The sequence below is a fragment of the Balaenoptera physalus genome (assembly GCF_965194825.1).
Source record: "Balaenoptera physalus genome assembly, chromosome: 6".
NCBI classification, from domain to species: domain Eukaryota; kingdom Metazoa; phylum Chordata; class Mammalia; order Artiodactyla; family Balaenopteridae; genus Balaenoptera; species Balaenoptera physalus.
In genome coordinates, this window is record NC_138885.1 from 47187374 (window position 1) to 47214212 (window position 26839).

A 26839-nucleotide genomic window follows, 5' to 3' on the forward strand; every position below is an offset into this window, starting at 1 on the left:
CCTTTTCCAAGTTCTGCCAATGGCCTTTTTCCTTTCTTTCACAACCAAGCAAACTATGTGTTTTGCCTTTTTCTCTCTTTTGATTAATTTCACAAGGCAATAGTTTGGCTTCCACCCAACCACTCCAATGAAATGAATTTCATTAAGACTACCACAAACAATTACAATTGCTACATCCTAGAATGCTTTTCTGCAGCAACTGTAACTGCTCAGCAATTTCATTCCTGAACTCTGTTCTCTGCCTTCCATTCCCCCATTCTCCCCTAGGGGGCCTCCCATCTTTCTAGGCACTCCTCAGCTTCCTTCTATGGTTCTGCGCTCCCCCAAAGGCTGCTATTAGCTAGAGTTAAGGGTTGGCCCCTTTTACCCTATACATTCTCCTTGGGTAACCTCATCTCTACCCAGGACCTCAACCATCAATTTGAGATTGATGGTTTTCAAATTTTGTTAAATGGCTCCTTGATATCCTAGTCATGCAGGCCAGAAACTTGGGGAGTCATCCTAGACCCCTTCTCCCTCATTCCCACATCAAAATGGTCATGAATCCTGGGCTCCTGACTTTGTGATACTCCTTAAATCTGACCTTCTTCTCCTTTCCCACTGCCATGGCCCTAGTTCAGCCTCCTGTATTGTTTCTTTCTACACATCCTTAAGAGCCTCTAAACCACCTTCCCAAATCCTCTATTGGACACTTCACATGGCTTACCCATCTTTCACAAGCCCAAGAAAGAGATTTTCTTAGAGTTCAGATCTAATTAGATGTTAATGCTCAGATCTATCCTGCTCAGAAATATTTCATCAATGACTTCTCATCAAGTCCAAGATCATTAATATATCACCCACGAGTCTTCATAACCTGGCTTCTTCTATCCTATGTCTCCAGTCTCATTTCCCAACAGTCTTCCACACTCCCCATGTGATATCTGAAACTAGTCCCAGTTTCTAGAATTCATTATGGCCAATTTCACATACTGTGCCTTCTACCTAGAATTTTCTTCCCACTCTTATGTGCCTGGAGAACTCCTGGAGTCCATACTGTTCTGATCATTCCTACAGGATATCATTTATCATACTGATGTCTGTTTCTTCCCAGAGATTATGAGCCCATGGAATGCAGGAGCTCAGTTTTATCATTCTTTTATCACCTCATATTTAGATAGAAGATCTGAAAAACAGTAGTCCTCTAATAAATATTGAGGATATTTAATATAATGAGGTAAATGAGAAAGTCTAAATGGATAACAAATAAATCCTAATCATGGATAAAAATGCTGGTTGAACAGATAAAACGTAGGAAATAAATAATATGTATATACACATGTATGTACGTGTCCATTTCTTTACATCTAAACTATATACAAGTGCAAGGTGAAACAAAATATAGCTCATCTGCTTAGGGCTGTTTTTGGTGTCACCAATGAAAGAAAGGAGATAAACAAAACAGAAATGTACTGTTTCTCCCAGGCTAAATTTTTGAATAAATCAAATCAACAAAATCATAGAATTTTATAGCTAAAAGAAGCCCAAATCATTACCTAGTCCAGTTCTCTAGCTCAGGAAATTAGGGTGTTAAAGTTGTGAATTAGAAAAAGTCACACAACAAATTGGAAGTAAATCTGGAACTAAGACCCACCTCTCCCATGCCATTTCTATGATTCCCTTTGAAGTGTATTTCCCCTGTACTTAGGTATGCATTGTTTATACTCCTTGGGACAACATCTCTGCTTCCTAGTACTACAGATACATACATGTCAAGAATCTGCACAATTTAAAGACAAGTCAAAAGTCAGTAACTTGAACTTTTGGCCATCAAACTTTTTACTAAGCCAGTGTTTCCCAAACTCACCTGATCCTAAAAACCCCTTAGTAAGAACAGATTTGCAGGCTCTACCCCGGACCTTCTGAATCCAGGGTAGTAGCTCAAATCGGTATTTTCTCAAGCTCAGGTCATTCTACAGTGAGGCAAGTGTGAGAGAAATTGCACCACTAAAAAATATCTATTTTTTCTTCCTCAATGTTGTTGCATAATATGCACAAAATCCCAATAGGAATTGGGAAGAAGAGAAATTAAAGTTTTAGATAATTCTGAACCCAGACAGCTGAGAGAAGTAAAGGTATTTCAAAAGATGCCAATAAGCACTTTAAGTTATCAAACAATTTTTAATTATTTAATTATTGGCTGGAGGAGAGATGTGATACTTTAAAGCAGTGGTTTCCAACACTGCCTGAATATTAGAATCATCTGTGAGGCAGTTAAAAATATGCAGATGTCCAGACACAGAGAATCTAGTGTGGGGCTTGAGGTTGGAGTCCACTCAAGGGTAGTTTTAAAATATTTCAGAGATGATTCTGATACTTAGCCAGCGTGGAGAGGCACCTTTACTGAGAAGAAACCCCATACGCATTCCTATCTGAGTGCTAGCACTGGTTGAAATAACAGAGGGAAGTGCTCAGGAAAGCAAATGTGCTCAATGTAGCATTTGTAAAAGCTGAAGAATGAATCATCCTCTGCCCTGGCTCACTCCAAGTGTAGGAGGCTGCACATCCTCTCCACTGAGGACAACGCTCGATTTGCCAAGGCTTCTTTAAGTCTAAGGACATAAGTGATCCCTAAACAGCAGCCATCAGAGTTACTAAGAATGGGGAGTCCATGAAGTGGCCTGACAGCTTTATGGAGTCTGATAAATGAGGCCACAAGACAAACTGAGTTGAATGAGAATGGCCCACTGACCTATAATACGAGCAACCATTTACATTTGTGGGATGCCCTTACCTTTAGAAAGCACATTTCGTCCTTGGCAAACACGGACATCTGTTATGGCCAAAGCACTATAGGATACACATCTAAATAAGATGGGGGGGCCAACCCTCAAGGGACCAACATAGGTGAGAGGATCAGATCTATGCACAACTAATGGCAATAAATCAGGAGCCTGGGTGCCAGGTGGGGCAGATGAAAATGAAACTAAGTTGTTTGGAATTTCCTGAGTGGGCAGCAGAGCAGAGAGCCACTGAAAAACTTTTCAGATTGCACCGCAATGATTAGGGTTCCTGACAGCAGGAATTAATGAGAGAGAAATTTTTGAAATAAATTCAGTTTGGAGACAACAATAGTGTAAGACAGAAGGACTCTCTAATCTATAAAATCATGTAAACTCTCAGCTGTCCTAGTCATAGGTAGGGCAAGTATCAATAGCCTCATCTTATTAAAGAGGGACAAAATAAGTAAATGGAGGCAAAATGAGGTCAACTGACTTGTTTAGACAGGGTGGCCACTCTGTAATTAAAGGCAGAAGGGAGATTTTGGCCCAATATAATTACCTAAAAAAAGATCGCTAGAGGAAGGAGGCCCTTGTGGTGACAGGTTTACTTACTTCACTCAGATGTGTCTTCAATTCCTGCACTTTTCTGTATTCTGGAGTGTCAAGCACCACTTTGTATTTGTCTCGCATCTTCCTTGCATTATCGGTGTATAGGTAATTAGACTTAAAAAAACAACAATGGAAATACAAGTTGATTAATAACTTCAGGAATTGCATGTCATGGTCACATGTTGTCTTTCAAACGGCTGGCATGTGCAAGCCACACTGACCCTCCCTGTGTCCTGGAGGTCTTCCCAAGCAGGACCAAAAACAACCGTCATTTAACTAAGCTCATTACCTTTTTTAGGCAGCACAGACCATCTTGAGTGGGTCATGACTTGCTCAGTGAGTTAATGGCAAATTTCCCCTTAACAGAAGCTACAGACAAAGATTCCTTCTGCCCAGCTTTGTGAAGCTGTGCAGGAGGAGCTGCGTGTTGGGACGGTGTGCACTCACCCAGAGCTTCCGCAGGTGCCGGGAGCGGACCATGTCAGGAGTGTCATACAGGAAGCAGCCCAGTCCCCTCAGGATCTGCAAGTCTTCTTTGTATTTAATCTGTGTCACAAACATAGAAATATAGCTGGTCATGAGCAAATATAAATCAAGAACAAATAAGACAGAGCAGTGATACTTTTTTAGTGATGGATCTTTCATTTTGGTTCAACACATCCACCCCGTACTCTGAGTTTGCTTGAACTCAAATAAGTCATAGGTTTAAAAACATTTTTTTTAACTTATTTATTGATTTATTTTTGGTTGCATTGGGTCTTTGTTGCTGCACTCAGGCTTTCTCTAGTTGCGGCGAGCAGGGGCTACTCTTTGTTGCAGTGTGTGGGTTTCTCATTGTGGTGGCTTCTCTTGTGGAGCACAGGCTCTAGGCATGCAGGCTTCAGTAGTTGTGGCACATGGGCTCAGTAGTTGTGGTTCAGGGGCTCTAGAGTGCAGGCTCAGTAGTTGTGACGCATGGGCTTAGCTGCTCTGCGGCATGTGGGATCTTCCCAGACCAGGGCTCGAACCCGAGTCCCCTGCATTGTCAGGCGGATTCTTATCCACTGCGCCACCAGGGAAGTCCCATAGGTTTTTAAAATTTAAATTGCTAACCCTGAACTGAGAAGAAGATACGGCTATTATTTTATTATTATATGGATGAAAAATACCATAGATTAAATGGAGTGGTATTTTATGAGAAGTAAACATTCAAGGAGAAAAAAAAAATTTCAGCAGGAAGTAGCTAAAGTGGGTGGGAGCAGGGGTGAGTAGGAGAAAGATACTAAACATGACCTGGACAGAGGCCACTTGGAGTGAGGTGTTGGTAATGATTTGGTGTTGAATGTAGAATGGTGGTCAGCCATTCTTGTATCTCCCAAGTGGTCCTCTTACTACTATTTCCACAGCTGGAGAAATGTGGGGTCTTGCTTCCACACTGCTTTACCTCCAAGTTCTACACTCAGTTTAGAAGTTTACTCAATGCAAAAGGCTGCTCAAAGACTGGCTGGCTTACATGCTGAGAGCAAGCCTGCCTCTTGGTAAGAGTCTTCCAGAAAGACCCGTATGAGATGCTTACATCACTGGTGATGTCTCCCACGTAGCGGCAATGGAGCACGTGGGGTGTGTATGGCAGAGAGATCATGTGGCCTTGCATCTTGAAGAAGTCTGATTTGTAAATCAACTACAGGGAAAAAAATGCCCATAAACACATAAATTAGAGACCGAATGGTTGACATTCATCCCTGGGTTCCATGGCCTCCCCCCTCTCCTAAGAAAATACCCACCTCGCTGACAGCCTCTTGTGTCTTCCTGACTTGGCGGATTTCAGGTGTGTCGGGAGTTGTGTGGATCTTGTCTTTCAGTTTGTGGTACAACTGTCGATACAGTCTCTACATTGGAGGGAAAACCATTCCAGATGGTTAGTGTAGGATGATGAGGGCATCTATACACTAATCAACAATCAAATATTGTACATATTTAAAGAGCCATGAGAAGTGAGATTAAGGATACAGAAAATGATTGAAATTAGAAAAAATAGAAAGTGATATTTATTTTGTTTGGGTGAAGAATTTTGAGCACAGTCTTTCCACTTTCTATCAGATGGTTGGATAGTTTATGTAGAAAACCAGGTTCATGAGTCAGACTAACATGCAACCTTACTAAAGATTTTTGAATACAAATGTCAAAAGAAGGAATTAATTTGCATTATAATCTATGGATGGGGTGGGTCTCTACAATGGCATTACCAAAATAAAAGAAACATTGCCACAGGATATCAGTATCAAAATGGTGACAAAAAGGATCTCCTTATTCCTTGTTGATGTGTAAGTTTATAGCTGAAATACAATGAATTCTTAATGCATTTCAAACAAAGCCAAGGTCTTTGAAACTCCTCCACAGAATTAACATTTACAGTACCTCACTGGTAACGTTGTTGACCCTTCGGACATTGACAAATGGGACGTCATTGGGTCCAAGGGTATACCCATTTGCCTTCATGTGTTCATAAACTTCTTTGTACTTGAACTGCAGAAGCAAAGTGAGAATGAGATCACTGATGGGTGAACAGAGAGTAAGCGTCACATTTCTTAAATGGAAAAGGGCTGTCACTTTCATCTGAAAATTACTCTCTAAGCATTAAGTATGAAAAAAAGTCATTGACAAAATTTTTGTAATAATCTGAGTCTTGAAAATTATTTGTTGGCTAATAAAGCCAGGTCCAGAAAGGAATATAACTTAGGGTTGCCTAGATTAAATCTGTTTGTAAGTAGGTATGCAAAATGCAAGAAAAACCTGTATTTTTAGTCCCAATATGGCTAGGAAATTAAGAAATGCAAAGCAGAAACAAGAGACTAATTGTAAGACTGATGGATGAATGGCCTTATAGACTATTTAAAAAATGATGTTAGATGATTAAATCTGTGACTCTGCTTTGGAAACCATATTATTGGGCCACAGACTATGGGACTTTGCTGGTCAGCAGGTTTGATTCCCAGGACTCTGGAGGGCAATACGGAATGAAGAGCTCATTCTTCAGCTGATGGTTGGTTTGTGGGTATGACCTGAAGGCCAGAGTCACTGCGATAGCCTACGTTTCTTCAGGCCTTATTCACCAAGTCCGAACCTGACACTAGTGGGAAAGGTTGGTATCAGAGCTAATGCCTGGGCAATGCTCTCAGGTAGTGAGAGTCTAACTACCCCTCTGAGATTTCTATGAAATGGGCACAGAGGGTAAGTAGTGAGGCACGTATCAGAGCCTTTCCTTTCAAAGGAACACGCGGGGATGTTGTATCTTCTGCAATGAAATGTTGCAGAAGGAAGACAACACTATCGCTACACGGCAGTAGTGCATGTATGAAGTTGCATTTCCAGTAGATGGCTTGGGATAGTTCAGGATGCTTCTGTGCTAAGGCCAAAAGAAGTAGAGGCATCATGGCAGCCATGATCCCTGAGCCAAGGTAACTGAGTGATGCAGATACAACCCCATGAAAATCCTACGCTAACCCACTGGGCTACCCAGGCACTGCCGAATTGCAGGAGCAGCACCCCTAGAAAACACACCGTCTCCCCTTCCCTGCTCCCATCATTATATCATGTTGAAAATTCAGGGTGTGATTAGGGGGATGAGAATAGAATATTAACAAATATAAGCGTCCCCCTTCCCACTTTAAGCCCCATCTTAATGAAGAGGAGACCACTCACATAGCTGCTCATGTATTGGGTGTCCTTGGTGTGTTTGAAGTGAGGGGTGTCAACCGGAAGCCTATATCCAGTGGGCAGGGAGTGCAGGCCAGCTCTTCGGTACAGATTCTGCCAGGATAAAGAAGAACAGGTTAAATGAGAGCTACATCAAATGACTGATCTAAGTTAAACAAGTCAGATCCAAGTTTTCAATTTGATACTTAGTGTACTTACACTCACTGAATTGATTTCAAGAAGAAATTAACTAAATTCTAAGAGCCAAGCAATGAATCAAATTACTCTTAACATACTGCTTTCAAAAAAAGAGCAATGAGTGAAGGGGTTTATAGAAAATAATTCTTCTGTGTTTCTAAACATACGCCTGGTTGACTGCATGGCAACCAGCAAGAATTTGGGAAAAGTAAATAGGCAGCTAGTGCCAACTCTGTGGTTAACCCTACCCTTAGCTGATATTCAAGCCATCACCAATCCCCGAGATAGCCGTAATTATACGATGCATTTTTGGAAGCCCCCAGGGCCCCATAAATACAGTGTCTTGATCTTAGGCTGTCAGGTCAGGAGGCTCTTATTCCTGGCAGAAGGAGGAAAGGAGTTTCTATCTGTGATTTGAAATAGTCTGTCTCTCAGGGGAGCTAAAGGAGTAAGAATAGTATTTAAAATATTAAAAACCAAATTACTTTTAACATTCAGTATAGGATAGTAGCATTAAAGGTGAGACCAAAGTAGCACCACCAGATAACAAAGAACAGGGATATTAAACACATGAGTGGAATCTAGTTTCCTTCTCTTCTGAATTCCAACAGCAATTTCTAGCTTTATCTCTTATTGTATTGAATAAAGAGTCTTTTATGATTATATGCTTTGTCTTTGTCATCTTGTCTTGGATTTTAAGCTTTTTGAGAGCAGAGATAGTAGACTGACCCTGTTCTATGTAACTTCTATGCAAGCATTGCTCCAAAAATGCCCACTGCTTGCTCTCAGCCAAGAGGGAAGACAAGCAGTGCACTGTTTTTTGTTTTGTTTTGTTTAGCTCATGTGAATGAAACAGCCTTTACAATTTACAAGGTCAGGATGTAAATTGTAAAGGCTGAGGATGCCCAGGCCAAGGCCACTTCTACAGAGGCCTGGCCCTCGTCAGCTGAGTCCTGGATTTCTGCTGGGCACTCTGTCCAGGTCTCATTTCTCACCTCACTCTGGAGCTTGTGTGCATGAAGGGCCCGGTCCAGATCCACAGTTTTTGTGGTTGGAGCCACTTTGCCTCTGACGCTGTGCACGTAGTCATGGTGGTAGACGGCCTGGGTGCAGAGAGAAGCAGAGTGAGCTGAGTGGACTACGGCAGCAGGGTTAGAAAGAAGCAAAGTAAACACAAACCCAAGTCTCCTATTATAAAAAATAATAGCCTGCTCCCCTTTGCCTTGGGAACTCTATCTCATATACTGTGCTTTGTCCACCAGGACCACAGCCAGGGTATGGACCCCACACTGAAAAATCAGTGGAAGAGTCAGCTCAGGCATAAGAAGGGGAAGAGTGGGCATTTTACCACTACCTATTCCAAAAGAATAAGTTTTCACGTCCTGACTCATTGGTGGGATTTAATATTTGCTTATGAACCTTTGGGGTTAATAAAAAAAAGTGGGCAGCCTGCTCTGTGTCACTGTGCCATTACAGGGGGTGCTTCCTATCCACTTCCTAGTCATCCGCATAAGGATGCTGAGGCTTGGGGGATTAAGAGCTTCTCTCAAGCCTCACCGATTATGCGTGGTAGAGGCCACATCTGTAACTGCAGAGACCTTCCCCTCCTCATCTTACCATAGTGAGCACTAATGTATTAGAAGGCTGATACTACGAGGCATAAACCGTTGCTTACAACACAAGGATACAAAAGCAACCTTGGAAGCTCTAAAACACCATGGATTTCATAGATTTGGCTCACTTACAAGGCCACCCCAGGAAACCGATGGAACATATCAGGTTTTAGGAAATAAGAGCAGACTCTTAAGTACTTTCTAGGGCACCAACTCTGGTTTCCCATTGAGAAAAGGCCTGGCCTTGCCCTACTTTGGTTTTTCCCACTTCTGCTGGAGCAGTGGCCCTGTCTTTACTCTCCCAGCAGTAACTTTCCCAGTGGGCGCTTACGTCACTTAGTTGTTTCCCACTTTGGACAGCCTGAACATAGATGGGAGTGTCAGTAACCAGCTTGTAGTTATTCCTTGTTTTCTGCGCATGAGCTTTGTACTTGATCTGCCGAAAGGAAGAAAAGAAGCCTGTGTTAGACCATTCATTATATTAGAAATTGCTGGTTTTCACGGAGGGTTTGGTTGCTTTTAACTCATGGTATTTACATACATTAGCCCTTATTCAACAGACTAACATGCACTTGAATTTTATAACAATCGGCGTAATCAATGCTTACAGTCACATGGATCTTTTTGAGTCTTCTAGGAGGCTTGACAACTGCTTTCCTAGGAATGTTTAAGCTTTCTTACTGAAATCTTGATTACAGTATGATTTTGCCTAGCTAATCCTCTTTACAAATAGACCCCGTCTATAGCATCAAAGACTCCTAACAAATGAGTTTTTTCTCATAATGAGGATTATGTGTGCATTAATATATCCAAAATAGTTCAGAAGGTGGTGAGAAGAGCCAGGGGTCCCTTCTCCACCAGAGGACAAGGGGACGGCTCATCTGCGTTGTTTGCACTCCTGAGAAATGGGTGCTCTGCTCCTCAGCATCTTCTTCCAGCTCAGCCATCCTCAACACCACTTGAGACGCAGCTGGGTGTGACAATGTCTATACTTTACATACTCTCCCCTTGACCCTAGACTACACAGAGAAGGAAACATACTTTAAAGAGCTAAAAAAACAAAAAACAAGGCAAACTCACATCATCGCGTAGATCGTAAGCATGCTTGGCATGGAGAATCTCAGGAGTGTCCCAGACGTAGCAACCGGTGCCTTTCAGCCAGTTGAGATCATCTTTGTACACAATCTAGGGGATTGCATCAGACGGAGGGGGTCAGAAAAAGAAAACTTTACTGTAACTTTAACACCAAAGACATGGACACCCTCCGGACCCAGGATGACCTTGTGGAATGAAAAGCAAGACATTATGCCCTGAGGCCCTGGGTGTCCTGGAGACATCGGCATAGAGAGCCCTGCTTCCAGGGATGGCTCTGAATCCCTGACAGACCTATGGGTGTACAGAAAAGCAATACTGGAAGAGGGCTGAGCTGAAGAACCAGGTGAAGAACCAGTGAGTCAGTCTCTCTTCAGGGTGGGCGTATGGGCCTGGGGAGGGGAGATCTTCATAAGCAATGGGCTTACGTTGCTGATCTCGTCTGTGACCTTCCTGACGTGACTGTTGACTTGCAAGTTAGGGTGGCAAGTCCACTCGTGGAGGTGAAGGCGGTAATCGATCTCACTGACTTTCTTCTGAGAATCCTTAGCGGTAACCATCTCTACCATGTCGGGCACCATGTGGATTTTCATCTTGTTCTTCTCATAAACGGATCTGTACAGGCGCTGTGAAGATAATGTAACATGCCAGTTACACAGGGAATTACGCAAGGAATCATGGCGATACGTGCCTTTCTTAGACACCAGAGAGGTCAGGGGAACCAATTTACAGCAGTTGGTTAGGGGCAGGGTGGGGACTGGAAGTTTCTGACACTTTCTACAGATTCATGGCGGTGGGGGAAGCAGTATGGGCTGAAAGAACACTTAGCTTCCTCACACGTGCATGGTCAATGCCATACGCGTTGTTGAACAGAACATGTTCTGATTTATAGTTCATGGCTCCGTTACTTGACTTTTGAAGCCAGCCTTTGGGGTCACTTACATCGATGTTAAACTTGCCAACTCGGAGGCACCGTGCTGTGTTCAGATCATCTTCAACACTTTTGGGTAAAGTATAAAGAGCTTTGAACTTTTCATATTCTTCCCGATATTTGCTCTACAGAGAGAAAATACAAAGGAAGAAACACAGTTTTGAAGAGTAATGGATCTGGATTGTTAAAAACGCATGAGACTTAACAGAAGGACCCGACTCTAAGATGGGCCACGTTGGGGTCAGCACTTCTCTGAGCTTGTTTCCTTGTCCGTGCCCACAGGCAGAGGTGGCACAGTGCCTGCCTCCAGATTACCTGAGGATTAGAGCAGACTGTGTGTAAACGTTCTTTAGGTACCGGTTTTAAAACCCCTGTACCAATACTGGTACTTCTACTGTTACCACAACTACTTTTAAAGATTATGTAATTTTTAAATGATCTCTTTTGTGATATTGGTTTTGTTTTTCTTAACCATAAGTGAAAGATAAAATTGTACTCAGGAATTTCTTTGTTTTTTAATAACTGACAAGCCTGATGCTTAAGAGACTCAATCCTTGAATTTCAGTTTCTACAAGGTTTTCCAAAAATACAGTGCAACTAACTTCTGTGGGAAAACCAGCGTCTAGTTCTTAAGCCATATTGCCTATTAATTAATGCTTCATGATTTCATGAATTAGGAAGTAAGGCCCTTACAGAGGCTAAGATCCAATCTCCTAGCACATGATAAAATAACAATTCTCTCACAACTCAGAGACCCACATCTCAGTAAAAAAAAAAAAAAAAAAGAAAGGAAAGATGGGAGTATATATGTATATATATATAGAACTCCAGTAAAGCCCTTCACTGACTGGAAACTAAACAAAATTCCCATCAGAATTTTCCGTAACATTAGTTCACATACTCCTTACATCTAAGCTATTCTTCAATTATAAAGAAGATAGTATTCTGTGACTTTTTTCATGACTAAAGGAAGAAGTCTTTGCTGAACTTTCTGAATCCTATCTACAAAAATTCTCTTCCCAAATGAAAAGCTTGCTCCTTTGGGCTAGTCTGTTTGCAATCTTCCAAATAGAGTTGGCTCTGGGAAAAATCATACAGATTTAATTTTTCCTGTGGGTAAAAATTAAATTAATTCCATATATTGTCTAACAAAGTCTTTTTCTAAACTATGACTCTCTAGGCCCATTAAACAGTAGTGAAATCAGTTTCCTGGGTCATTAGCATTTAAGTGAAGAGAATAGAATCGAAAGACCAGGACGCACTGCCTTTAGTGTAGCGATAAGTACTCTTCTGTAAAATGCTTATATCAGAAGGCACTCACAAAAACTTCAGTTGTGTGTGTGTGTGTGTGTTGACTTGCAGTACAAAATAAATCTCTCAGTGTGGGTCATGGTCAAAAAAAAGATTTGAGAAATACTGGTCTAAAGTGTTACATAAAATGTTCATAATTAAGAAGTAAAAGTCTCTAATAGAAGTAAAGTTTCTGAAAGAGAATTAGGCTTATTAGAACTGCAGTGAAGGTTATAGGGAATTTTACAACAAAAAGTTTTACTTAAGAACATATTAGGCATAAAGGGTTAAAAGTGCTAAGATTTTATACTATACTATATTTAAACAGCTCATGTGATTTAGGATTTTTTTAAAAATTACGTCTATACCTAAGAAAAGTTCTGTTTTTAAAAAATTGAATTTCAAGATTTTTAAATTTTTATATTTCATAGTGATAAAGATAATGATTTACTTTTAAATCATGTATTTGGGTCTGGTGCAATAACTAGTTACCACATTCACTGTTTTTTTTTAAGGGTACAATTTATTTATTTTTTATTTTTTTAATTAATTTTTATTGAAGTATAGTTGATTTACAATGTTGTGTTAGTTTCTGCTGTACATCACTGGTTTATTTTTTATAGCAATGTCCACATAATTCTATTGGAAAAGAGTATTTTGTATGGAATATTATGTCCTCTACCTATTCCCATTTCTGGCTAAAATAGAGTGTATCCATCCATGTCATTTTCAGGCAGGCAGCCTAAAAGGTCACATCGCTGTCCTTCATGTAAGTGTCTGTGACTCTCTCTGGACTTCAGGGCCCTTGAGAGGAAGCATAAGTGCACAGACTTTGTGATGACCAAGTGTCTGGAATTATTTGCTGGTGTGCCCCTTTGCAAATGCTGGGGGTCCTTCTGGGCAACACAGGAATCAGCCAGAAACATTTTGGAAGTGGAGGGCAGGGAAGGGTAAAGGGCGGTGGGAAGGTTATCATATCTGTACTTGACTTACATGGCTGGCCAGATGCTTCTGGTTCTTGACGTGTGTCAGGGACACGGTGTTGGAAGGCAGGGTATAGCTGGTGGCTTTCACTTTATCCCAGGCCTCCTTGTACAGGTTCTATAGGGGTTAAAAATCTTCTTGTGAACACAGAAATAATGCAATCTGGCTAGCTTCCAGCAGCAGATTTGTCCTCTGCTTTTGTCCTGCTCAGACATTTCCTAGCAATCCCCAGATCTTCTCACTCTGTAGGAGCCAAGTACTCCTAAGTGAATAACGGGTTTAATGTCATGACCATAATTTCAGAGTCCATTATTTTGTTCTCTACCATAGCACTTATCACAGTTTGACAGTTATCAGAGGTTTCAATGCCATATCCATTCCCTCATAGGTCTAGGATTCCTGGAGGATGAAAACCACTAACATTAAAATATATATGAATATATATATATATATTAAAAAAAGATTTTAAAAATGTTTGTTTCCACTTCTAGGTATTTATTTACCCAGGAGAAATAAAAAGTTATGAACACACAGAACCTATATGTAAATGTGTATAGCAGCTTTATTCATAATTGTCAAAAACTGGAAACAACTCAGATGTCCTTCAGCTGTGAAAGGAAAAACAAACTGTGGTTTGGAATATTGTTTTTGCTATAAAAAGGATAAACTACTGATTTAGGCAGCAATGTGCGTAATACATAAATGCATTTTGCTAAGAGAGAGAAGCCAGACCTAACGGCTACATATCATATACTGTGATCACATTTACGTGACACTCTGGAAAAGGTAAAACTATAGGGACAGAAAACAGCTCTGTGGATGCCAGGGGAGAGGAGAGGGGCAGCAAAGGGACAATGTGGAGGTGATACAGAATTTTTCTGTATCTTGACTATAATGGTGAAAACTCTATGACTCTATGCATTTGTCATAAGCCATAGTACTACATACCACAGAGTGGAATTTACTGTATGCAAATTAGAACAACCAACCAAAGAATCAGCCAGAATGGGGGAGGGGACTAAAATGGAATACAAACTGTAGCAAATAAATCTGATTGCAATACAAATGTATAATAAGACTACAGTGAAGGAAGTGGCGAAGAAAACAACTGACTTAAGTAAATTTGGAAAATGGTAACTTGACTGGATACTCTAAGGCCATAGGCAAATATAACTGCACACAAAATACCCTACTCTAGGGCTTCCCTGGTGGCGCAGTGGTTAAGAATCCGCCTGCCAATGCAGGGGACACGGGTTTGACCCCTGGTCCGGGAAGATCCCACATGCCGCGAAGCAACTAAGCCCGTGCGCCACAACTACTGAGCCTGTGCTCTAGAGCTCACGGGCCACAACTACTGAGCCTGCGTGCCACAACTACTGAAGCCCGCGCGCCTAGAGCCTGTGCTCCGCAACAAGAGAAGCCACCACAATGAGAAGCCCGTGCACCACAACGAAGGGTAGACCCTGCTCTCCGCAACTAGAGAAAGCCCACACGTAGCAACAAAGACCCAATGCAGCCAAAAATAAATAAATAAAATAAATAAATTTATTTTAAAAAAATAGCCTACTCTAGTTAGTAAATTTGTTTCTCACAGGCATGTGTTAGAAATTCTGAAAATACTTTATGTGGATACAAGGGTTGCACAAATAAGTAGATGTATCATAGATAATGAGAGCCAGGCTTTTCACTGGAAAGGAAATAGAAAGCCACAAGTTGGAAAAATAAGTTACGCATAAGGAAAGGGTGAAGGATAGAATGAACCCTGTGGTGTTGAACTGCATTGAAGGTATCAGTATGAACCCATGGTTTTAAAATATAGATACAGTTAGGTAAGTATAGAAATAGATACAGATATGTATCCATACATGGGTTAGTATACATGCATAGATTTCTAAGCTCTGCCCACTTAGAAGGCCTAGGAACAATGACATCCTAGTAGTAATGAGCACACTTAGTGCTTAAATCTTGGTTCAAAATACCGTTCTATAATAAAATAAACCGGGATTTCTTGGAGAGGTGGTTGATTCCAGGTCTGGAACAGGGAAAATACAGATGAGCCTGGAACATCCTGTGGTGCCAAGCAGTAAGGAAGCGCTCAAAAAACACAGTGATTGGGTGTATCAAGGGGACGCAGGAGTCACCCTGAAAGAGCTCCCCATAGCAAAGCTGAAACCATTTGAGCAACAAAATAAATAACAATAACATTAGACTCTACCATAGAATAAAATAAATACCCATGAGCCAACACTGATATAAATAAATATGTAAACAAACCAACAGCGGAGAAGGAACAGCTCTTCCTTACAGAAGAATTCCAGTTAATAAATGGATATAGAAGAAAAAAGGGAAAGAGAAAATCACTAGTAGGCATATTCCACAGTAATAATTCTTGCAGGCAAGCTCCATCAATGGATGCTAAAACATACGAGAGAAAGTATAAGGACAAACAGAATATTTGCATAGTCCCAAAGGATCTCCTCCAAGATATTTATTAATAACAAAGGTAAAACTAGTAACTTTACAGTGGAGCATCTCGGCAGAGAGCAACTTAACCAAGTGATCAAGGTCATCACAAGTTATTGACGTTGTGTACCACCTGCTATGGTGTGCTGAGAAGGGTGCCTCAATTCTGTGTTACTTTTGCAAAAAAAAAGAAAAGGGCATACCTTTAATCTAATCATGAGAAAACATCAGATAAGCCCAAATTGAGGAACATTCTACAAAATAACTGGCTAGTATTCTTCAAAAGTGTCAAGATCAGAAAAAGTCAAGGAAAGATTGAGAAATTATCAGATTAGAAGAGACTAAGGAGTCACGACAACAAAATGCAATGTGGGATCCTGGATTGGCATCTGGAACAGAAAAGCAGGTTAGTGGAAAAACTGGTGAAGTCTTGATAAAGCCTATAATTAACATTGTAACAATGTTTATTGCTTAGTTTTGATAGTTGTACTATAGAGAAAAGTATGAGGAAATTCTCCTTACTATTTTTGCAGTGCTTCTGTAAATCTAAAATTATTTCAAAATGAAGTTTAAAAATGTAACCAATTCAGAGGCAGGAAAAAAAGTGTGCCTCTGTTGGTCTGTAAGTCACTGGCCAAGGGAGAAGCCACGGAAAAACAAGTCTAGGGTCAACAAAGAAGAGCTTCAACAGTACCTGTCTGCAATAAGGAAGGAGTTGGTGAATTTGTGTCAACTGCATGAAATAGAACAATATTCAAATCGGGGCTGATTTACTTGTAACCATGAGGACTTACAAGATAAAGTAGGAATTTAAAGGTCCGGGAAAAAGATTGGAAAGACCTTTGGGGGTAAGGTTGTCTGTCCCTTTTCATCTCTTATTGTCTATAAAGGTGAAAAAGGTAACTCAAATACAGAGAAAAGAAAGAGAACTCAACTCACACTGCTATACAGATCCTTCAGATTCTTGGTTCTGTCATAATCCACCGTTTCTAGAACTGTCGTATATTTGTCTTTAATCTGATGATAATTTTCTTTATATTTCACCTACAGACAAAAAGGATGGGTTATTCTTTTCTATTGTTTGACAATATGTAAAGACAATAACGGCTTGTCCTGGGAGAGAAGTACAAGGAAGACGCACCTCACTGGCATTAATGCCGCTTTGAAGAGCAGTCACGTAAAGCGGTGTATCTGTGACCAGGTTATAATTTTTTAGATTTTCTTTACCTGCTGCCGTGTATTGTATCTGTGAAGAAAAAGAAAAGTCACTGAAAATGGTAAAATGCAGGTCTTCCATCAGCTTTAGCAGTTTGTGCCTACTTAGATGTACCTTTATTTCTGGGTTTCTGCTTTAATCCTAACAGAGGATACGTTGTACAGTTTGAGACTTTGCATGGCTGTCAAAACTAAGTTTCTCTTGACCAAGAGTGGAGTCTAGATCTTTGCCACGTCCCTTCTTCCTTGTGTTGTTTTTCCATGCCTATCCTCCATCCCTGACAGCAGCCCCTCAATTTCAACATTCCATTAGTCTGCCCTATCCAAGCTGAATTTCTGCTGGGAAATTTCCCAAATGTCTACTTTTTACTTCAAGACTTAACTATTTATGGTCAAAGTATGCATGTGCATTCTACTCCCTGCCAGTTAACCCGATCAACTAAGGTGTAGATGCTTGAGAGTAGTTCACTCTGAAACACCTCCCAGATAACTTTCTGCTGTAAATGTCTATAGCCTTAAATCACAGGAGAGACCCAAACTGAGGAAGGCCAGCACCAGAACAGGCCACCAGAGAGGTTTTATTGGGCAGGGGCCTTTGGTTCCCTTAGATCATGCACTGTCAAAGCTGCTTTCTCTGGGGCACAGGGACAGCCTTGCTATCACTCCCCTGAGAGCACCATGGAGCCCATCAATCCACAGTGAGCTAGTCCCTCTAAGAAGATGGCTCACCTGACTCTGGAGGTCATATGATTTCTTGGCATGGAGGATCTGGGGTGTATCCCAAACGTAGCATCCAATGCCTTTCAGCCAATTCAAGTCACTTTTATACACATTCTGCAAGAAAGAAGAAACTGTGAAAGGTGACAGGTACTAACTGAATTTACAATCGAGCATTTGATAATTTCCTATCAGCCCTTGGCTGTGCTTAGTACTTAGCAGTCATAGGGTGGGTTTCTCAACACCTGGAAGGTCTTTAATGCCCTGGCCTAAAGAAGTTTAGGAAGAGAGCAACAGCTAAGTTTTAGTCTAGCGTTGAACAGATAAAATATTTAACATAGGTGCCTCATTGCTCCAAGGGGATCCTTACTCCAAAAAAGGTTACTCATGCCACTTTGTATGGAAAAGCAGCAGGGTTTAGGAATACAGGGACAATTAGAGCATGGGGCCCCAGGCAGGGCTGGGTGAAGCCTGTAACTTAGTCAACCTGCAGAAAGGACATCATACATCACTCAAGATCTCCTGCGCGTTTTGGACCCGAATAACATTGGGTTCTTCTGGAAGAGATGTCCAGTGGTGGAAGTAGTGTCGGTACTCCAGGTCACTGAGGATGTACTGGCACCTTTTAGCCAGCACATGATTCATCATATCATTGGGGATATGAACATTTGCTTTGGTGTCCTCATAATGTCTTCTGTAGTTCAACTAAAGAATAATATATTTTTGAAGACAAAAATAAGAAAGGAATTAAATGTAAATTATTCTGATCAATCTCTTTTAGAGTCTTATTTTCAACATAGATCAATACCTTTAGAATAGACTAAGGTTAAAAAATGACACTTGAATATACTCTTCTTCTTTAAAAATTTCCCATCCTTTTATAACACAGGGTAAGAGTGACTTTATTTTCTCCTTTTTCCAAATACAGAGCCCTCACTGTGTTTGGAGGAGGCAGGAGGGAAAGGGTGAAAACTCACAGCCATCAGAGGTGCACAGGGCTCACTGGCAGGGGCGGGGGACAGTCTCAAGACTGGCTCATTCCTCACCATCCCACCCCCCAGCTAATCTTGAACCAAAGGGCAGATTATAAACAGGCAGACTAGTATTACACTTAAGTGTGCAGATCCTCTGTTACAGTGAACTTTGCTTACCGCACTCCTCATCTTTTGGAAATCCAGACTGTGAACCACGTTGGGGAACTCACTGATTTCTTTTCCAGCCAGGTAGTGACCCTTCAGCTTCTCATAGGTCTCTTTGTATTTAAGCTGTGAAATAGGTGCAACATTGAAAATCACTGGGACTTTCTAACCAGCCCTTTGTGGCTGGAAAGACTCTCAAACTTATGAAAGGAAAAAGTCCTACTGACCTCACTGTTCACAAAGTCGGCATGCTTGGCTCCAACAATGGGAATATAGCGTTCGTCCAAGGTGTAGCCATAGGCCTTGGTTCCCTCCCATGCTCCTTTATACAGTATCTAGGACAAAGAAAGTTGTATCAACAAAAGTTTGCATTCAACTTCTTTCAGATGCCACTCGAAAGAAAATGGTAAAGTCAACGTAAACCACTCATGTTTAAAGGCAAGGGTTAAATCTTCATTAACAGCTGTTAGTGTGCGTACCTAAGAACAGGGCAGAGTCTTTGGGCTTGTTGCAAATTAAATCTACAGACCCTGAGGCATTTTATAACAGAGTTTAACTGTATTTACAGTTCTAATAAAAGTGAAAACAAATTTGCACACAGAGAGAGAATCACCAAAGATGGCTTCCCATTCGGCATATACACATATACGCTACACACACATCACCTTTAGATTAGCTGAATTAAAATTTGGAGGGCAAGTCCACCACTTGTTGGCTGGAGATATATGTACATGATTGCTAAAGAGGGACCAGCCTTTCCTCTCTTCTCTCTGTTGGTAGTTGCTTGGTCCTACGTGCGCCCAGAAGTGACATAGCTTGTTAGGTTAACTTGTTAGGTTATTGTCTCTCTCTTTATTTGAATGTCTCCCTCACTTACAGGGGCTCCTGGAGGGTTTGTCTCATTGATCTTTAGCTTCTCAGTGCCTCTCACAGGGCCTGGCACATCACAGGGGCTCAAACAACACCAGCTGGATAAACACTATTTGCCCTGAGTAATACGCTACTTCTAATAAACAAGACTAAATACAACAAAAACAATAGTTCTCCTTATAAGTTCAGTTGCTCACAAAATCAGCCAAGAATGTGAATACTGACAAAAGCTTAAAATTCGGAACTGAGTTGTATGTCACATAAAATGGAACTTACGGTACTGTAGAGTTTTCCCATGTCTTTGGAATGGGTGATATATGGTGTATCTGGAGAAAAGGTATACTTGCCCTTTATTAATTTATTAAATGTTTCTTTATATTTTACCTGAGGGGAGAAAACAAAACAAAACCTTTGATTATTCTAAATGTATATTTAAAGTTTCACAAGATCTACCTAGCAAGAGATCTACCTAGTAGATAATAATTAGCCTACATTTAGAGATTAACCAACTGGTTAAATTTTACTATATGATATATAATTTATATTATAACTAATATAATGGAAAGTTTTGGATAATAATTTAGATATTATCTAAAAGTGGGTACAGTATACCACCTACTAGTGACTTTTAAGACATTCTCCCCCAAAGATTTTCTTATAATTTACTCCCCATCATCTCACAAGCAGTTATCTGGAGTTACACAAGCCTGTTCAACTACAGACAACTAAGTCTCCAGTTTGTGTATCTCATTATACACAAAGCAAACTTACATCACTTTGATTGACTGAGTTAATCTTGGCCAGAACAATCTCTGGAGGATCCACCACGCTTGTAAAGTTAGGATAGTTGGCAAGAGCATCTTTCTTATATTTTATCTGCAAAGAAATAGAGACGATCAAGACAGGTGTCCCCTGGCCCCCCCAAACATGGGGATAGGTACATATCCCCACATGGCAGGTAAGGAGACCAGGCCTTATGTAAGAAGAACAGGCTTTGCTTACCTGAGTCACCATTTCCTGGTTCTTGGTAACCCTCACATGGTCTACAGAATCCAGGGGGATCCAACCAATGCCTCGGAGCCACTCCAGGTCAGCTTTGTAGACATTCTGAGGGCAGGAAGGGAGACATGATACAGGTATAAATGACTCAGGCACAGGATGACAGGCAGCAGGTTAGAAACAATGTGTTCAGAAGCTTTTTAGGGTTTTCTCTCTAGTGGCTGTTGTCTCATTGATTCAATCATGACTTCATCTGTACACCTGAGCAACATTTCTTGAGGCTGTTACTATAAATGAAGAACTATGGAAGGTTATTTGAGGGATAAGTATAAGGAAGGCCTCTAAGTGTAAAGAGAAGTTACTTATAAAGTGCAAAGTGGTTAAGGGCTATGAGAGGAAGACCATGCAGATGCTGTGGGAGTTGAGGGTAAGGGACCATTGTTTTCATCTGTGAGCATAAGAGAAGGTTTTACCAAGGAAGTTATAGTTACATAGAAATACATGGGGGCATTTAGACTAAGTAAAGGAAATCACACAAGTAAATGCTCATGTACTGTAGGGTTGGGGGAAGCATCCCTCCAGCCCATCTCTACCCTTCCCCCTCACTTCCTGAATTCTCTCAGGCCATCCCACACCAAACGAAGAGGAGTTGCTAATCTGATTAAAGTTCCACAGTGGTCATCCTCCTGCAGCAACCAGTGAGGTGGGATGTTCAAGTTCACCACCTGTGCTGCAGGCAGTCTTTGACATCCTGCTTCTGTTTTGGTAATGACGAGAAGACCCAGGTAGGGTTAGCTCCTTGGCGCACCTGAGCATCACATCGATGCATTGTGTTTCTGTTCCCTAAAGAGTGCTGGCGGCAGGTAGAGATCTTGATTCAGGCTTCAGTGGGAGGTGGCCTGAGATATATTCTCTATCTCAGCTTTAAACTCTGCCTAAGGGATTCTGGGCCTCATGCAACTCATCGGTACATTGTGTCCTCTTTGCTTTGATTCCTTGTAAGCAACCCCTTCATAAATGCCACGAGGAAGGAGATGCTCAGCAAAGCAAGAAGGAAGCATTCCCAGGTCCTTGACTATACTATCATCTAATACAGCTAAAATCCCAACTCCATCTCAGCTCCCACTGCAGCCAATTATTATTTTAAATCAGTTGATAATTTTCCATGCAAATGTGAGGAGTTGTTGATGGCAGAGATGGTACAAAAGCAGATTTTTAAAAAATTGACTGTGAAAGTTATTCAGAAATGCACAGTCAGTAGGCAAAGCTGTCTGTCACTGCTCCCAACCTTTCTCTGCTTCATATCCAGTCTTCATTCCCTTCTGAGAGCAAACTAAGTATTTATGGTCCCAAGTGTCATAGACTGGTGGTTCTAGAATGCTGCTTATGATTCTCAGAGTAGACCATACGTTTCTAGATCATTAAGAAACAAAAATCACTTACATCGCTTTGTAGGTCATAGGCCTTCCTTGCCTGAATAACATCATTTTGGTCAGGGTGACACGTCCATTGGTGCACGTAATTGCGGTAATCAATATCACTGACAAGGGCCTGCCCCTCCTTGGCCGCCAACACCGACACCATATCAGGAGGTATATGGATTCTGCCCTTTGTTTTATGATAGTGCTCTTTGTATAGTCTGTCGTTCTGAATCTGGCCTGCGTGCTCGAACCAAACCAGTTTAGGATCATCTCTCATCGTCGGGACACCAACATAATGACCTTTCTGCTTGACATGGTCAGCTTTGTATTTCAGCTGGTGGGAAGAGGAACAGAGATCCCATCAGCTTTGACAAGCACACAAGGCAAAGGGGGCTTGAAACATCAGCAAACTCAGTCCCCCAGCTTTTTGTGTTACTCCCCCAAGAATAAATATCAAAAAACATTGAAATAGGGTGGGAGGGATGCTCAAGAGGGAGGGGATATGGGGATATGTGCACACATACAGCTGATTCACTTTGTTGTACCGCAGAAACTAACACAACACTGTAAAGCAATTATACTCCAATAAAGATATTTTTTTAAAAAAGTAAAAGAGAAAGAGCAACAAGATTGCACGAAATAATTGCAAGATTATATATAAATCTTTTGTATAAAATAATAGAAATAAAATAATCATTATTTCGCTCAGTAGATGTAATTATTTAAGGAGAACCACGTAAGTACTGACAGACTCTCTCATTGATCAAACTTTAGTCAGGCTCCCCTGGGCCCTCTTCTTGATGAGGACTCCACTTTGGTCTCTATCTTTGCTGGGGCTGCATAGCCCAGTTTTAGCAAAAATTCTGTTAAATTTTAGCAGAGTTTAGCAGGAATCCCCCTATCCTTGATATCTCCTTTGAGTAACTTTCTGTCCACTGGACCCCTCACTGTTCCTTGGCTATAAATCTTCAATTGTCCTTTCTGTATTTGGACTTGAGTCCAGTTCTGTAATGAGGTTGCTTTTGCCCTTTTGCTATAGTTTTTAAATAAAAATCTATTTTTACCACTTTGCTAAAAAACAAAACAAAACAGAAACATTGAAATAAATAGATAGATATGAAGAAATATCAATTTAAAAATAGAAAAATATACACTTATTTTCTAATTCTGGCAATATTGTATTTGAAGGCTTAGAGATTTTAGGGAAGCAGGGAATAGAAGAAAAAACAAAGACTTCAAACGATAGTTTTTAAAGAAGCCAAGAAAAAAAAGATGAAGAATGCCAAAAGCCCATGGGAAAAGGACCAGAAGGGAGCAGGTACTCTGACCATCCCCAAGCCTGGCCAGGCCTGCCAGCCAACCAGGAACTCTCCATTACGCTACATGCCTTAGCATAAATGGGTTCCTGCACAGGGAAGGTCCAGCCTTTACAAAGCACACTCATATCAGAATAAATTACCTCGCTCTGAACGTCCCTAGAGTGATGGGCATGAACAAACGGCACAGCATCCGGAGGCAAAATGTAACTGGTGGCTTTTTGTTTCTCCCAGCTTTCCTTGTAGAGATACTAAAAGACAGAGAGCCATGACAAAGGGTTAAACCAAGGAGTCAGAATGGAGGGATAAGTCTCCTATTGTTATGTTATGGTCCTCTGTCCCCATACAAAGTGCCAGGCATCCAGGTAAAATCCATACCTGGTCCAGTATTCGGGCTGCCTCCTGGGCAGCATGCAGCTGAGGGGTTTCTGTGAGGGTGTACTTTGATTTGGTGTCATTCCAATCTTTTCGGTATTTAATCTAGAAATGAGAAGAAAGTTGGTAAGTTCTTTGATATTAAGAAAACATAATGTTGTCCAAGCAAATGCTAGCATCATTCATCTCAGCGTTTACAATCTGTATCTCAGACAATGACTGCATGCTGAGTTTAAGTACGTGGAAAAGCTTTGGAAATGATATCTTCCCAACAGAGCAATTTTAGAATGATAGTCATATACTTACATCATTTAGGATTTCACCACTTTGTTTTGCTGTCACATAATCAACTCTGTCATCCACAGGAGTAAAGTTGAGAGTTTCTATTTTTTTGCGATATTTTTTCTATGGGAAAGAAAATATCTTTTAGATAGCTGTAGTCTCTGGTCCTGTGTGAGTTGATAAAGATATGCTGCATTTAAGGACCCTTCTCTACTAGAGGCATAGAACGCCGTATGTCAATGGCATCTCCCTGGCAATTTGGCTTTCTTCTTAGCATTTTATTTTTTAACAAATGGGTTGACTTCTTACACCTTCCACAGATTTTAAAGTAGCAGGTTTGGTTAGCTCCCAAAGCCGTGTAATGTATCATTATGTGAACTCAGTGAATTTTTTTTTCAACTGGACAAATTTCTCTGAAGGGTATTGCTATTGCTGACAAAAGAAGTTTTCTATTTATACGATTCTAAGCATTGTTGAATGTAGATGGATGTGATTCCATAATGTGAAAGGGACAGTACAGGATTATTCTGGAAAAATGTATGTCTGGCTTAAATGACAGCAATTGAAATTGTTAAAACTGCTGATAGAGAATGACTGCATTTTGGCTCGTATATTTTTTGTTCAGTCTCTTAGGAAATGTGCTGAATGGAAGGATAAGATCCTGGAATACCTCACTGAAGATATCTGCAGCGTGCTTGGCATGATTGACAGAAACAGAATCATTTGGCATCCAGCCGATCCCACGTAACCATTCCAAGTCAGCCTTGTAAATAGCCTGTGAAAATAAGACCAGGAAGAAGTCAGTGACCCTGGTCATATTTATTCTATCCATTGGTCTGATGGAGAAATGCAATTTAAGAATGACATACTCAAGCAGCCAGACAAGTAACATAAGTAAATTAACTATGAGGCCAGGTGGTATGACAAACCACCTGGGGATATATTTGCTATTTAAAGGGGGTTAGCCTCAATTCAGCTCCAGGTTATTGTTGCCAAGGGCTAATGCATGTCTGGAGCTGCATCCTCTGATTTTTTTTCAATAAAAATGGGAACCCCTAGATTTGTACACGAAATTCCCTGATTTAAAAACCTTGGCAACTTAATTCAAAATTTAAAAATACTGTGTCAACTAAAATAGCATATCTGTGACTACATCCTGCCCATGGACTGCTGATATTTTAGTTACAATTTAAACCTCTGTTGCTACTTAAATTCTATTAAAATAATATTTTCAGAGTAGCTGTCTTTAACCGGAAGCAGTTAAGAACTATATTCACACTACCACTTACTTCTTGATACAAAGTCCAGATCCTTCATGGCTCTGGTGATTTTGATACCATACTATAAGGTCTAACCAAAACCAAATTCTTCGCTATATAAAGATGTGAAGTGATGATGCAAGGATTTAACGACATAAACTTTCTGGGAGTCATGGGAAAATGATGCAAGAGCTCAGGCTAAAATGCAGCCCACTCACATCGCTTTGCAGATCGTAGGCTTTCCTGGCCTGAATCACGTCGCGCTGGTCAGGCACACACATCCACTGGTGCATGTAATTGCGATAATCAATGTCGCTGACCAGAGCCTGGCAATGTTTAGAGTGCGTGATGGAAAGCATATCAGGAGGGCTCTGGAACTTAGACTTCCATTTGGCCCAGTGCAGCCGGTATTCTCTTTCATTCTGAATCTTGCCAGCTATGAGGGCCCAGTGGATCTTGTTGTCATCCCTGGCTGTGAGGGTACCCACGTAGTGTCCCTTCTGCTTCTCATGGTCAAGCTTGTATTTATACTGGAGACAGAAAAACAAAGCAGATGGATCACAGCATGAACTCTCAATGCACCTAGGGCATTTGTTTGAGAAACTGAGGAGTTACACAAGGCCACACTCACATCACTGGCGATCTCCCTGGAGGCCTTGGCGGCCTGGATGGGGATGGCATCCAGCCGTACATCACAGCTCATCTTCATCGCATCCCAACCTTCGCGGTAAATTTTCTGAAGAGGAGGAAAAATAAGGTATCGTTCCAGATTCAAAGTTACTAATGACTCCAAGGGTTCGAGTAGAATTAATATCAGAGGGGCGCAGTTTTTGAAGTCCCAGAACCAGTTTAAAAAAAGAGAACAGGTGAAAGAATCATTCTGTACCAGTGTACTGGAGAACAAAATCATGTCTGGAATCCAAAGATCTGGGCTTGACAAGAGTTCTTTCTTTTCTTTTTTTTTTTTGAATTATAGCTTTGATGTAGTTGTTCATGGTGTATGTAAAAGGGTTTATCTGCTTCTTGTATTGGTGTATTAGTAGCACTGGGATATGTTTAAGTTCAGACGTTGGCAGGCTAGTATTGAATTTCTCTAGTTTAATAATTCTATTTCTTTAATTCAATTTTTAATCTTCAGAATTAAAAACTTTTTACACTTGAGATTTTTTGCTCTCTGTATGGTTTCTTAGATCTTCTAACACGATTGATGATGCATATTGTTTGGGAATGTTAGATTTTCTTTCTGAAGCACCATTGGATGTAACCGCTGTTTTCTAAGTGTAGCACTGTTTTGTTTGTAAAGAGAAGTCAGTTAAAGCAGTGACTGATTTACAAATAGCCTTCTAAAAATATATTCACATTTAAGTGGATACCTTCTGTACTGACGATGTCAGAAAGACTCAGAAATAAGAGTAATTTAAATGTATAAATCAGAAATCATACCTATCACTATGGGAGCTTGAACAGTGCAGAAAGGAGAAGTGAATTTCAATCATTGACAGTTTCATGGCCTTTTCATATTTGAAAAATGAGTGCTTAGATAAATTTTGTCCTTGTAATGGACAAGTTTTATATGAATTTTCATTCAAGTTTTTGTATGAATTTTGGGTGGTCCAATTTTAACATTTG

General features: G+C 40.7%; 1 protein-coding gene across 30 annotated transcripts in view; it reads right to left on the bottom strand.

Moving 5' to 3' along the window:
• NEB (nebulin) overlaps positions 1-26839 on the bottom strand; it is a 215487-nt gene that overhangs the window by 50142 nt on the left and 138506 nt on the right. For all 30 annotated transcript variants that reach the window (XM_082464810.1, XM_082464809.1, XM_082464808.1 and 27 more), the window contains 28 exons: positions 25842-25946; positions 25429-25740; positions 24622-24726; positions 23976-24074; positions 23673-23774; positions 23438-23545; positions 22001-22312; positions 20561-20665; positions 20330-20434; positions 19835-19942; positions 18916-19023; positions 18701-18814; positions 18057-18254; positions 17562-17666; positions 16759-16863; positions 16557-16661; positions 13164-13271; positions 10892-11005; positions 10378-10575; positions 9938-10042; positions 9189-9293; positions 8240-8347; positions 7053-7160; positions 5769-5876; positions 5135-5239; positions 4927-5031; positions 3819-3917; positions 3375-3485 (listed from right to left, as the gene is read on the bottom strand). In XM_082464810.1, coding sequence (XP_082320936.1) covers positions 3375-3485; positions 3819-3917; positions 4927-5031; positions 5135-5239; positions 5769-5876; positions 7053-7160; positions 8240-8347; positions 9189-9293; positions 9938-10042; positions 10378-10575; positions 10892-11005; positions 13164-13271; positions 16557-16661; positions 16759-16863; positions 17562-17666; positions 18057-18254; positions 18701-18814; positions 18916-19023; positions 19835-19942; positions 20330-20434; positions 20561-20665; positions 22001-22312; positions 23438-23545; positions 23673-23774; positions 23976-24074; positions 24622-24726; positions 25429-25740; positions 25842-25946 — 3570 coding nt within the window. The remainder of the gene's footprint in view (positions 1-3374; positions 3486-3818; positions 3918-4926; positions 5032-5134; positions 5240-5768; positions 5877-7052; positions 7161-8239; positions 8348-9188; positions 9294-9937; positions 10043-10377; positions 10576-10891; positions 11006-13163; positions 13272-16556; positions 16662-16758; positions 16864-17561; positions 17667-18056; positions 18255-18700; positions 18815-18915; positions 19024-19834; positions 19943-20329; positions 20435-20560; positions 20666-22000; positions 22313-23437; positions 23546-23672; positions 23775-23975; positions 24075-24621; positions 24727-25428; positions 25741-25841; positions 25947-26839) is intronic.